The sequence below is a fragment of the Parasteatoda tepidariorum genome, chromosome 2 (genome assembly GCF_982258835.1).
Source record: "Parasteatoda tepidariorum strain Cologne lab strain chromosome 2, Ptep-v5.0, whole genome shotgun sequence".
NCBI lineage: Eukaryota > Metazoa > Arthropoda > Arachnida > Araneae > Theridiidae > Parasteatoda > Parasteatoda tepidariorum.
The window spans coordinates 41,346,696-41,360,190 of NC_141756.1; the positions used below are offsets into that span (position 1 = coordinate 41,346,696).

Here is a 13,495-nt window from a genome sequence, read left to right on the forward strand (position 1 = left end):
AAATTTTTGGGTCGATGAATTTTGTTTCTTTTTTTTGGATAAGTGTTTCAAATGATAGAAACATTTTGTAATAGTTGTACCAATTTTCTTTATTAGGTAACATACATTCTTAAGTTTCTGTTTTTCGCAAAATATCCAAAGCGTCACCGTTTCTTATACATTAAGAATCCTTTAGAAATTTTTGTTCTTCGTAATCTTTTAATCCTTATTAGACAATTTCTAAGAACGGATGGACTGGCGTATGTTAATTTTGTTTTGCCTAACTTAATCATCGCGTGATTGTGTTTGAGAAGAAACAAAGGATTTGACGAGTATTACACATTGTTGTTGGAGAATCAATTGACGGACTTGCAAATTGCAGTATGTCAGTTTGACATCACCTAATTTCACACGAGGCCATATTAATGGCAAGCCTACGTCAGTCGCAGTGTTCCTTCAGGGCTTTGGAAATTATTTCAAACAAATGATTTTTTTTTGCGAATATCATGGAAGATTTAGTATTCGTAGTAATGATAGGTAGAGGATGCTATCAATAAAAACAAAAAACCGAGGTGCATTGACTGAAATAGCAAATCAGTTTTTGCAGATGCTATCAAATGCAAAAAATTGTTGACAGATGTTGACACCAAGAAGAAATAAATGATCTATGCCCTGCTGTGCTCCTCCTATTATCTAGATCTCACTCCTCCGTCTGTTCGAAATGCAGTCATCAACATCACAAAAGGAGAGAAGATGACAATGCTTGTGCTGGTACTTTATTAAAAATAAATTCATCATTCTGTAGTTGATGACAACTAATGTTTAGTGAGACATATAGAGCATATCATCAGGTAAACATGCAGAATAAGGAGCAATATCCATATGTCATAGTATTGGCTGGGATAATGATCAACGGTCGTATATTGTTTTACTTGTTTCTAACTGGGACTATGCTTGGGCAATTGAATGTACTTAAAATGTTGTGCTGCCTTGTTCACTTGTTTCTTGATGCTACGGATGATATTTTTTTATGTAATCACAACATATTAAACAGTCTCTATGTAAGTTTATCAAGTTATCGTAGACATTCAACGTCTCATAAGACCAAAATATTCTCTAGATCTTTATCCTATGAAAAAATTCTTGCAATTTATTAGGTAGAAGTCTAGACTGTCGAAAATGATCTCCAATAAACAAACGCGCATTCATTAATGCACTGACAAATGCATCAAAAGCTGTGTAACAGGTGACAAAGCATGACATGACGTATGGAATCTGATGTCACTCTTTATGGTGGCCAGAATCCCTATTGACATCTTAACTAACATTGGCCACAGATGGTCAGATAGTTTTTTACTTTTTCATACATTCGGCACAAAATAACAACAGTACTGCTTTGTCTGTTGAAAACTTTTCAAAACCTTATGTATTTCAGAGTACACTAAATTTTCTTTATTTTAATGTCCTAGAATGCGTATGAAATATTATTTCACGTGGCATCAAACCTCACTTATTTTTAACGTGATATTTAGCCGGTCATAATCCATCCTTAGTAATTTTCCACTACTATGTGTAAAAACGTAAAAATTATATTCTAAACAATGGCTAAAATCGTTCAATAATCATAGATGAAGTTTTTTCAAAGCTTTATAAAATTTGTGACATATAAAACAGAAGGTTAAAGGAAACAAAGATGTTGAATTCTCCTAGATTTTTATTAACGCTCACATTTGAAAATGATTCTATTTATTTATTAAAATCTCTGGCTGAATCAATCTTGAACAAGTTTCAAAACAATCACAAAACATATATTAGAACAAGGAAATAAAGCGAGATAATATAAACGAAAACGATATCACTTCCCTACTAATATGTTATTACCTGCACACAATACACTTATGATTTTAACTTATGGCACGAGAAATACTAAATAAAACAATTGGGTAATATTTTTTGATGGTAAATATTTCCAAATAGTAAACATTCGCCTTATAGCATTACAGTTAAATATTACAAATTACAAATAAGAATTATAAATACAAGTAATAATTATCAAATGTTTAAAGAGTATTTAAAAGCAAACAAATTAATTTTTCAAAATACTTTTATTTTACATGCATTTCTCTCCAAAAAAATTATAATAGTTCCTTATATTAATTACTTTATTACTAAATTTTAAGCCTTCCACACATTACTAAGGCAATTAAAAAGATAATTTAAGATATTACTAAGACAATCAAATTTTATATCAGTGGTTTTCAAACTGCTCTGTGTTTAAATAATTATAATTGAGTAGGGGGGATTAGTAATTTAATTGACTCGATTTATATGCTGTTGCTTATCAATTAGCAAAGTAAAGTTGATATTATTTTATGACTAAAGAAAAGACTCTTCTTAAAAAATTTTATGAGAAGATTTTTTTTTATTTATACCAAATAAATTTATTTATAAATTTATTTCGATCAAAATTATGCTGAATAGTTATTATTATTTAAAATTTATCTCAAAATATTTTATGAAAAATGTATAAAAAAAACAGTTCGTTCCACTGTTGCTCACATAAAACAGAATTTTACCCAAATTAAAATTTATTTGGATTTTATTAGTTGTTCCTAAAATTTTCCTTTATTAAAACTATAGAGTAAACTATGAATTTTTGAAGACTTTTCTCCACAATATATAAACATTTCTATTCACATTTTATTTAAACAACCTATTATGACTAATTATTTACTTTAAATCTTACATATTTGCTATCACAAATTCAAAACATATTTAAATAAAATTAATTAAATTTTTATGTACTTAAGAAGAGAGTTCAGTTTTGTCTATTTGTTAATATGCAAATATTCTACAGTATACATTTAAAAGACATACATAATACCTTTCTATACATGAGTTTGAAACACCTGAGAAATGCCTAAGCTATATCATGCATCCTCGAACATACTGAATAGAATGTAATAATAGAGTTAGGGAGATCCGATTTCATTATGAATACATTTTATCATACAAACACTGCATTCTCACTGTACCTCATGGTGAGTAGTCAATAGCTAACGCACGTCCGCAAGGTTTGTGATTTAGTAGTACTCGTATTATTTTGTATTAAAAGTAAATTCACAGACAAATCGAGTAAATACTGTTTGTTTTAAGCCTTGTTCAAGAGTAAATAGCGCTTATGATATATGAATTAAATTAAAGGGTTAAATTAATCATGAATAAATTTTACTTGAAAGTAATTTCATATAGCTTAAGTTAGAATCTATTATTATAATAGAAATTTCTGAGTTTATATAATTATTTAGCTAAAACTTAAATTATAATTAAATCGTTAAATTATTTAGAGACTTTTTTCGAAGAATATCACAGTAAGAAAATAAGCAAATTTTTGAAATTAATAAAAATATAGGCATAATTTTCAATAATAGAAACTTACTCCAAGTCATTTTTAAATTTTTAATGAGAGCATTTTAGCATGCATTGTTCATTATTTACCACATCCAACTTCAAACCCCTAGTTTCCCTTCCATTTCAGCAATAGTTTTAAAATGTGTCATATTTCAGCCATAGTTTAAAAATTTAAATAAAATTTACCTTTTCACTTAAGTTGAATCTTAATGTGTAAAATGTTACGTTGAATTTTAATGCTACATTAAAATTCAGTTCAGTTAAACTTAAATGTAAATTTTTCTTACAGTATTTAGACTAATCATTAAAAAATTATCAAGGAATCACGCATCAAGCGAATTGTTGTTGATTATGCTTCATTTTATGGCTTTAAAACTGAAAAAACAAAACTATTCAACTAAACTAAAAAACTATTTTTTGAACTATCAAAAAGAAGAACATTAGTTTGTTTAAATATTTATTTAATATTCTATTTGAAATCAACAAATATTCAAGCATGTGCAGCCAGAAAATTATTTTTAAGTAATATTTAAATTTGATTTGCATATATTTTCATATTTTGCTTTAATTTGAAGAAATAAATCTAATGTGCAACATGTTTTTTAATATTTATCGAAACATTTGAAAACACCATGCATACAGAAATAAAGCTACGCATTTCGGAAGGAACAAGCCTCCTTTCTTCAGGTAATTAATAATACAAGTTCCTTATTTTCTAATAAGAAGAGGCTTGGTTTAATCGAAACGTGTTGTTTTATTTTGCTGTGCGTACATTATGTTTTCAGAAGTTTTAATAATTATTCATTCCACATTCTTTGCCTAAATTTTACAGGCGTTTCAACTTTTCTAAATAAAACAAAAAAACTATGAGGGAGTTGAAGAAAATAAATAATACGTTCTCACGGGAACTTTTTCAACAAAACAATCCAATTCGTTCTATTTTTTATAGATTTTGACATGGCTATGTATGAACATTGTCATAAAAGTATAATTTGAAACACTTATAGATGATCAAAAAGTTTGGAATTAAATAAGTTTACAGGCTGAAATATCTATTCATCTCAAAATTGAAACTACAAACTAACCACCAATATTTTATTAAAAAATAATGCTGCCACATGATTGCCTTAGCTAAAAAAAAATTGATACTCAGTTTTAATTAATGATATTTAAAACCATAATTCGTTTTTCTCCTTCTTACCAAATAATAAAACCGAATAATATTTTATTGTAAAACACTTTATAAAAGTTTTTAAAGTTTAAATCCCAATAATACTCGTATTTTAGTTTAATTTTATGTTTCAGTGAACAAGCTGTGACAAAAAAAAAGTTTTTCAGAACGACAAGCACGAACAAAAGCAAATATTTCATTAAGGTTTCTTAAATTCCCTCGTCGTTTAGATGAAGTAGTCGAGGGAAGGATTCAGTTTGAGTTTTTAAATTAAGTTTCATTTCAAACTTTAAAATCTCCTTGATACCACTTACTGTTAAAAAAAAGTTCTTTTCTATTCCATTATCGGTTAATCAGTTAAAGTTATTATATAACTTCGTACGCAGCAAACATGAGCAGGATTAAAGGGAGAGAGTTTTCCAAAAAGGTGCATAAGTGATCTTCTTACTGCCTATCTTTAAAATATTATAAAACCTATTTATTGAAAACAATGTCTTATATTAATATTTTCACAAATAACCTGATATTAAAATTTTAGAGTTGCAGTCGGAAGCTGATTTAATGAACGGTTTTTTACCAGATTTCACGTTTATAATTTTTTTTCTCCGATTTAACCAAGGGCAATTTTATTCAACAAATTATAAAGCCCGAAATAACAAATTATTTGAGCAACCAAATAAAGAAGGTAAAATTTTTTTATATGTTTTTAACAATTTTTTTCCATACATTATGGCGTCTTTAGTTGTTGTTGTTGACGTATGCCTGTTTAGGCAGAGGGGGTGCGATTGTTCTTGTTTTCCAGTGGAGCCATCTATGGCCAAGAATTCGACTTCTGCTACACCATACGTCGCACCCGTTTCTAGGGAGGACCCATTCATACATCCATTCATCCACAGATCGTAATTTTGACCTGAATCAGTGAAAGAACGATCTCCAATCCAGTACCCCCAGAGATATTGATTTGTTATGGGAACATGGAGGACTTTTGCGATTTGACAGATTTAACATGGGCCCAGCGCCCTACCAACCAGGCTATCCTTTAGTTAAGTTTATAGGAAGTTAAGTCTTTAGTTAAGTTTATGAAGATGCAAAAGAGATTTCACTCACATATTTTAATCACTAACTTCAATGCGATTACTTACAACAGTTAATTTTAAGGAGACTTAACATTTTTTTCTTCTTTTCCGACTACAATAAAGGCTAAACATCCTGTTTAACAAATTATAAATCCAAAATTTATAATTGATAATTTTTAACAGAAAGTTTTTTTCGACATTTTGACATCTTTCGTTAATTTTATAAAGACAGAAGGAGAAAATATCAATTTTCATTTATAACTGTCCCTCTCATTCTCCAATTTGCAATTTAAAAATTAAAAAAAAACACACATCTCGTTTTCCTCTGAAAACTGCACGTGTTTGTTTCTGTAACTAGGCTTTGGGACCTAGTCTTTCAAAAGAATAACAGAAAGTTCTTAATGAGGAAAATTATAAGATCGTTTGACAAAAAAGTACATTTTCCTCGTTTTGGATGCTCCTTATTCTTTGAGACAATCTTAGAATAAAATAATTATTTAAAATTCGATGTATTTTTAAAAGCTGAATAAAAAATTCGTAGTTTCTATGTATAAATATTTTTGTGTGGGTGTATGTTATAACTGTTCCATAAGGTCACCATAGAATTATTTCTTATGTTTTTTCTTTCTGACCTGGATAGTGCTAATATTTTATTTCAATTTTAGAAACAATATTTTCGGCCTCGATAAATGCATTAAATGAAAGTTCACCTGCAGATAGAAATAGAAAAATCATTGTCCATGAATTAAGATACATAGATATTCAGTATGCTAAATAATTAATAATTGTAACGAGTGTTCAACTGAAAGTTCCAGGTAAAAAGGAGGTTTATAACTAATATAATCTGACGCGAACATCTGAGCTTAATTCTTAATGAATATTTGCTGTAAATTAATATTTGAATAAATACATAAAATTGTTTTGAACAATTCACGACTGCGCGTGCTCATTGCAAATTTTGAACTATACCAGATCTTGAAACGCATTGGGGTAGGTTTTTTATTATTATAGAACTCAAGGCGCGTAGAAAACTCCGTCTGTAAACGAGTCTCTAGCCTCATAAGTTCGGACGGAGAGAAGAATTCTACTTTAAGAGAAGGATTCTACTTTATCTGTAGCTGCATTACTGGTCATTTTCATGCAAGTAAAGTTGTATAAAAAATATATCCCACTCTAATTTTTTTTTAAATACAAACTTTGGATTTTTAACCCCTGTGCGTGTGTTAAATGTTAGAATTAATACTTTAGGTAGATAACAAAAAAAATGCTGAAAGTGTACATTGAAAATGTATTACTATGGAATAAAATATTAAGCTTTCGTAGTACAATGAAAGAATTAGAGAGTAGAGACCCTATTATTAGCAATCTCCACTGACTGATGACACGCAATTTATTGATTATCAGTTATTTGCGTCAGAACATGAAGAATTTCTTTCCAAAAAAAGTTGGCAGAAATATATCCAGTTTAGCACTTAGTTGATTCCTTCCAGTCTAGCTCTTGCATATTTGACAATATTTTTTGAAGACAAATTGAAACTCTAACGAATTTATGCATTTAAAATTTTTGTTTAAATTCACTAAAATTAAATTTGCTTTAAATTAAGATGCAATAATGAATTAACGTTATCAGTTCACGTAATAATATTTGTACATGCATTATTTTCAAAAAAATAATATTTTTGTCGAACTATATTTGATTCACATATAGCTGCAATGACAATATTAATTTTAAGTTCATCAATTTTCCTTACGGTTTTCAATTTTTGTAGTTATAGTTTCAAAATCGAGGTGAGCAAATTTGTTTCATGAAGTTTCAATTTTCGTTTTATAAGGAATTGAAATTTTTTCACTGCATTTGAATAGTAGTAACGGTATTTTCGAACAGATAAATCTGAAACAATAAGTCAAACTTGATTTGGTAAAAATATATTTGAGAGTGCCCCCTTGGCGAAATTGTCGATTTTTGTTTGGTGCCATTCCTGTTCACGTGGAACACCGTGCAAAATAGAATGGCGGCAAAAACATAATGAAATGTCTATAAAACATGAGCCAAAACTTAATAAAATTGCAATGAACACAATATAAGCAAAATTAATAAATCCAATAAAATACATTTTGAATCGAAACAAATATTAAAGGGGTAAGCACAGAAAAAAAATAAAAAGTAGCCTCTGAAATTACATATACCGTTGAACATTCAAAAATAACGCTAAAATCTAAACCAATCAGAATCACGATTGGGTTTCCAGAAGAAAAAAAATTATAGACGTTCCCATAAATAAAACTATATTACCCAGCTTTGCGATCAACCGCGATCACAACTTGGCGAGAATCAAGGGGCACCCTCAAATATAGTCTAATCCCCTTGATTTATTAAAAAATTTATGATTTACTTGTAAAATTGTTTGTAACTCTTTTTGAGATATATTGCTGAAGATGTATTTCATCGACGAAATATTCGGTTAAAGACAAATGCATTTAACCTGCTATTTCAGCGATAAAATAAAAACAAAATATTATTATTGGTGAATTTTGGAAAAAATACCAACCACTAAATCAACGACTGGAGGCGAAAAGAAACAGCATCTGTTATCCATGGGTTTACCTTAACAATTTACATATTTAGTAAAATTTCATTCTTTCCGATTTACAGACAATTCCTCAAACTCATGCAAATATGAAAAAATTTGAAGATGCAAATTTATCGTGTCTCAGAATTCGAATGTTTATTGGGGATCCTTCTTGTTTCTTGACCGCAGAATTAGCATATTAACCGTGTTATGGTGGAATGCATTCCGCAACAAGTCAGAATATTTGAAAAACTTTCGTCGTGGATGTTCCTTATCATTTCACATCAAGGTAGAAGAACACAGATTTTGAATTATTCCATAAAGTTGGGCTTCTTATTTTTTTTTTATACAGGAGTTTAATAAAATACTAGGTGGGAATACATTTTTTTTCTTCTTAAATCTAAGAATAACTTATTCAAGCCTAGTGTTGAAATTCAAGTTGTTCTAAAGAAAAGGTTTTTTTATTTTATTTTTTATTTAGACTTTTATAAAAATATACTTTTTTTGGAAAAATATTTAAAACAAAAGTGTGATGGAAAAATTAAAACTCAAATATTTGTAAAACAGCATTCATTTTTATGAATTCAATAATATTTAAATTTTAAAAAATGACAGGAAGAAAAGCTCATGCACTTTATTTAAAGCAAATTAGAATGGTGTCATATTATTAATATAATTTGAAAACTAATTACAATTTTAAACTCTTAACTGTGTATCATTTTACACAATTGAATCCTTATGCTCGTAATGTTAAAATACATAATTGCTACCGAAAATTTAAAGTGTTGGCCCGAATAAATATTGTTAAATAAATAAAAAGCTACTGCATTTTCAAACAATAATATGTGAAAAATTTTTACTAAAAATTTAAATTGTTGGCCCTTATAAATATTGTTAAATAAATAAAAAGCTGTTAAATTTCCAAACAATAATATGTAAACAATTGTTGCCAAAATTTTAAAGTGTTGGCATGACTAAATATTGTTAAATAAATAAAAATCTGCTGAATTTTCAAACATTAATATATGAACAGTTAATAAAGCATTTTTTATTGTTGTTGAAAACAATTAAAAACAAACTTTTCTCTTTTATATTAAATTTTTACAAACATTTTAAAATATTAGCAGGTTGTATTTATATATTTTAGTTTCAGATTATTATCCAACACTCATTAAAAGATTTGAATTCATGCGTAAAATGGTGATCGTTTAACTATAGTTACTAATTTTAAAAAAAAAGAACACCTGACTTAGAAAACCAATTATAATTATTAACACAAATATTTCATGCTAAGGATAGTTATTTGATAATATTTTTAAACTTGACATAAAGCGTTAGATTAATATATTATTAATCCGGATTCAAGCTGCATTTAGTTTTTACTATAATTTATCATCTAAATTTAAAAGAAATCAAATTAATTTGTTAAATATATATTAATTTGTTAAATACTATTTTCACATAGTATTATCTATCATATAATATTATTGAAGATATTAGATATATTTTTCACATATCTATTAGTTATAAAAATTATAATTAAACTATTAATAGGATGTAAAATATATATTTTTTGAATATGATATTAATAAAAAAATATATCTTATTATAAAGATTTCTAAAATTGTAGTTATGTTAGCTTAATGACATTAGTTATAAAGTTCGTAAATATTACTATTTCCATGCCATTTGTGTTCTCTTTAATATTTTTTGTTTCAGATTACTACGTGGATGCCTCACGAGAATCACCTGCTTCAATTTCAGATAACACTTTACGTCACATTCTGCAACTAGTTTCTTTAGGTACTGGTTTAAGAGTCCCATCGCCCCTTAGCTTGAGAACCAGAGAAAAATCACTAAAAAGAGCACGAATTAGTGTACCGCAACAGCGCGCCCAATATACCCCTCGCAACCAAGAATTTACGATTGGATCGGAATTCTTGGGAAAACGTTCTTATAGTGAGCCAGAGGACAAAAGAATGGGGTCAGAATTTTTAGGTAAAAGAATGGGATCGGAATTCTTAGGCAAGAGAATGGGATCCGAATTTCTGGGGAAACGAATGGGATCTGAGTTTTTAGGAAAGAGAATGGGATCAGAGTTTTTAGGCAAAAGAATGGGTTCAGAATTTTTAGGAAAAAGAATGGGCTCGGAATTTTTGGGCAAGAGATCGTATGAAGATGATGACACAATGGATGATTTACCTTACAAAAGAATGGGCTCAGAATTTTTGGGTAAACGATTAGATGATATCAGTGACGAAGAGCAAAGCCAGGAAGACTCTATCTTCCATTCCAATCGTTCTCAATCATCTGAACATCAGAAAAGAATGGGGTCAGAATTTCTTGGCAGAAAAAGGAGAGATGTCGAATTTGAACGGAAGTGGAATTCTGGAGCGTAGGGTGAGAGGGAGATGCAATACGTGTTTATTTTGTGTGTCTGTCTTCTTGTCGAATGTGTGTTTTGGAATGATCAAACGTGTTTGGACAACGCTCTAATATGGCACAAATACGTAACTGTATGTATTAGTACTAGTCCAAGAGTGAAATTAATATCTTTTTTTTTTTTAAATTTCTGAATTTTAAATCTTATTTATTTTTGGATAACATACACAAATTTCGTGCTCAAATTATACTCTTGTAACCAATTTTTTTTATTATTTTTCTTTCTTTGCTGTTAAGCTGCAGTCAAATAACATTGCTTACGTAAAGCAATCTAATGACTCATTAATTTCAATGACTAAAATAAATCAATGATTAAAATAATCAATAAGAATAAAAAATATCAATGACTAGTATTAATACATCCCTTTTTGACAGAAGTACGGGAAATTATATAGTGTGTTTTTGTGTTTATAAGCATGGTTTAATTTTTTTTTTTAAATATTAAGTTTCAAATGTCAAGTTAATGTCTTGCATTCTTATATTGAATGATGAAAACATTATTTCATTTTTAATTCTTGATTTCTATTTTACAGTTTTTATTGCATGAAAAAACAGATGCTAATTTAAAAGCATTCTCTGCATGTGAACATTCACTGCATGTAAATATGAAAAATTTATTAACTCTCCAAATGTTGAGCTGCATGTAAGCTTTATGTTTACATCATCATTGTATTTATTAGCTTTTATTGCTAAAATGTCCTTATCTCAGAATATTTGCAACAAAAAAAAACTGAAAGCAAAATAAGGCAAATTAGAAGGCTTGAACTGTAAAAGGATCCAGGTGAAAAACATTTAATTTACAGAAAATATATGAAGTTCACACAAAAATACTAACAATAACGTTTAGTAATTACATATAGTACTATGTAGTAAAAGGCTCTAGTATGTGAATCCCTTAAATTCTTGCCAAACTTGAACTAGCTCTCGAATTATTTTGAACTCATACATTATTCGTATGCTCTGACATATATGTGCTTTAAGCAATATGAATTAGAAAACTTCTGATGTTTTGAGTTTAACAAACACTTGGAAAATTTTACTTTACAAGTCTTCAGTTTTAAAATCTGTTTGGAGAGTTTAAGCATGTTATGTTTGAATGAATGATTGTTCTTCGTTTTTTAGTTTAATTTATTTTTACAATACTTTAGATTTTCCTTTAAAAACTGATCATTACTTAGAAAATATAGATTTTTTTAGTGCAACTTAAATTAGAAAATCACAAATTCCTAATACGTATCACTGAAACATGAAATAATTTTTCATACTTTTTTTTTAAAAAAATACGTAAGTTACAAAAGGAAAAATGAGATTAAGTTTAGGTTTCATTCGTAAATATCCGTAATATTTATATGTAAGTAATTTACGTAATCACATATGGTGAAAATATAATCAGTTTTTGTCATTTTAACTCGCATTATTAACAAGAAACTTTTCATTTTTAATTTTTCTGTTCAAGAAATAATTATTTTATTGTATAGTTAATTCAATAATCAGTCTCCTGTTTGTCTCCTACATTTCAACACTACTTTATGAAAAAGATAAAATTAGTGTTAAATTATAACATAAGAAGTATTTATATAAAATGTTTTATAAGAAAAAAATGAATTTAATGTTAGTGAATATTTAGAAAATTAAATTTCCAAGTTAACGCTATGTAGTCTAAAGAATAGTGTTTCTTAAGTATGAAAAATGTTCAAAACCTATTAACACATTTTCGGCAAAAGAATATCTTAAAACAGGCTTTTTACAGGCTTAGTTTTTTTAATAAAAGAATAATTTATGTAGTTTAGTATTACAGTTTATTTCATATTTTTGACAGTAAAAAAATTTTAAAAACAAAATTTTTGTTATTTTTCAAGAAAATTTAATACAAAATTAAAGAAATCATAATCGAAATTCATTTATATTTTATAAATTTTGACTTAAAACAATTTAAATGTCTTATATGTTTTGAAAAATACACCTGTAGATTTTAGAAACATTTAGAATTAAATAATAGACTAGCAAATTAAATAATTTGACTCTTTTTGTTTGCTTATTGTCATGCATTTGCACCTCTATTATGAAACCCTCTGCATGTTAAGTTGATTGCAATAATTCGTTTTGTAAAAATGTTTATGCATTAGGTTAAAGTGTTAACAAACTTGATTAAAATGTTAATGTTATTAAGTTGTCTCTAAGTTTTATTCGTATTTGTGCCATGGAATCTTTGAGCATAATCTCTGCCCTCTTTGTGTAAATTCTGATGACGTTTTCGTGGAATTCTTGAAATGAATCTTGGTTTGAAACTTGCATAAATATCTGCATGATATTCTACTGGGAGTGTACGATGCCGTGTCGACTGCATAATGCATTTCATATACTCGATAAAAATGTTTCTGCAAAAATTTGCAATTTAACTTTATTTTGCATGAGAACATGAGGTAAAGAAATTAACATCGCGTTAGAGAAACTGAATAAATATAAAATAGAACATGCATAAATTCTCTAAAATAACTACTAAAATTAATAATATTTTTCAGTATTGCAAGGAATAAAGACAGTTTACACCAATATGGAACGCAGGACTATTAATGCATGTTAAGCATGTAACTCAGTGTGGGTACTTGACGATAAAAAAAAATGCATGGAGATAACAGTGTAAGCATGATCGAAACTTCCAAAGCATCTTGGCTTTATTTGTAACATTGTTTTAATTATTTAAATAAATTTTTAAGTGAGTTACAAAGGCGATATTTTTAGAATTGAAAGGTTGGAATAACCCATCTATTTTATCATAAGAGAAATTAAAAAATTCACTGAGAAAAAAAAATCTGGTTAAATTACCGTACTGTATGGTAAGGGCA

General features: G+C 27.9%; 1 protein-coding gene across 4 annotated transcripts in view; it reads left to right on the top strand.

The window, feature by feature from the left end:
• Positions 1 to 13,495, top strand: part of LOC107436192 (uncharacterized) — a 124,142-nt gene that overhangs the window by 100,540 nt on the left and 10,107 nt on the right. For 2 of the 4 annotated variants that reach the window (XR_015431355.1, XM_016047796.4), the window contains exon 3: positions 9,927 to 10,607. Coding sequence is in view for 3 of the 4 variants with exons in the window: in XM_016047796.4 (XP_015903282.1) it covers positions 10,452 to 10,607 (156 nt within the window). In the remaining variant the exon portion in view is untranslated. The remainder of the gene's footprint in view (positions 1 to 9,926; positions 10,608 to 13,495) is intronic. The other 2 variants (XM_087157242.1, XM_087157243.1) reach the window with 1 other exon arrangement.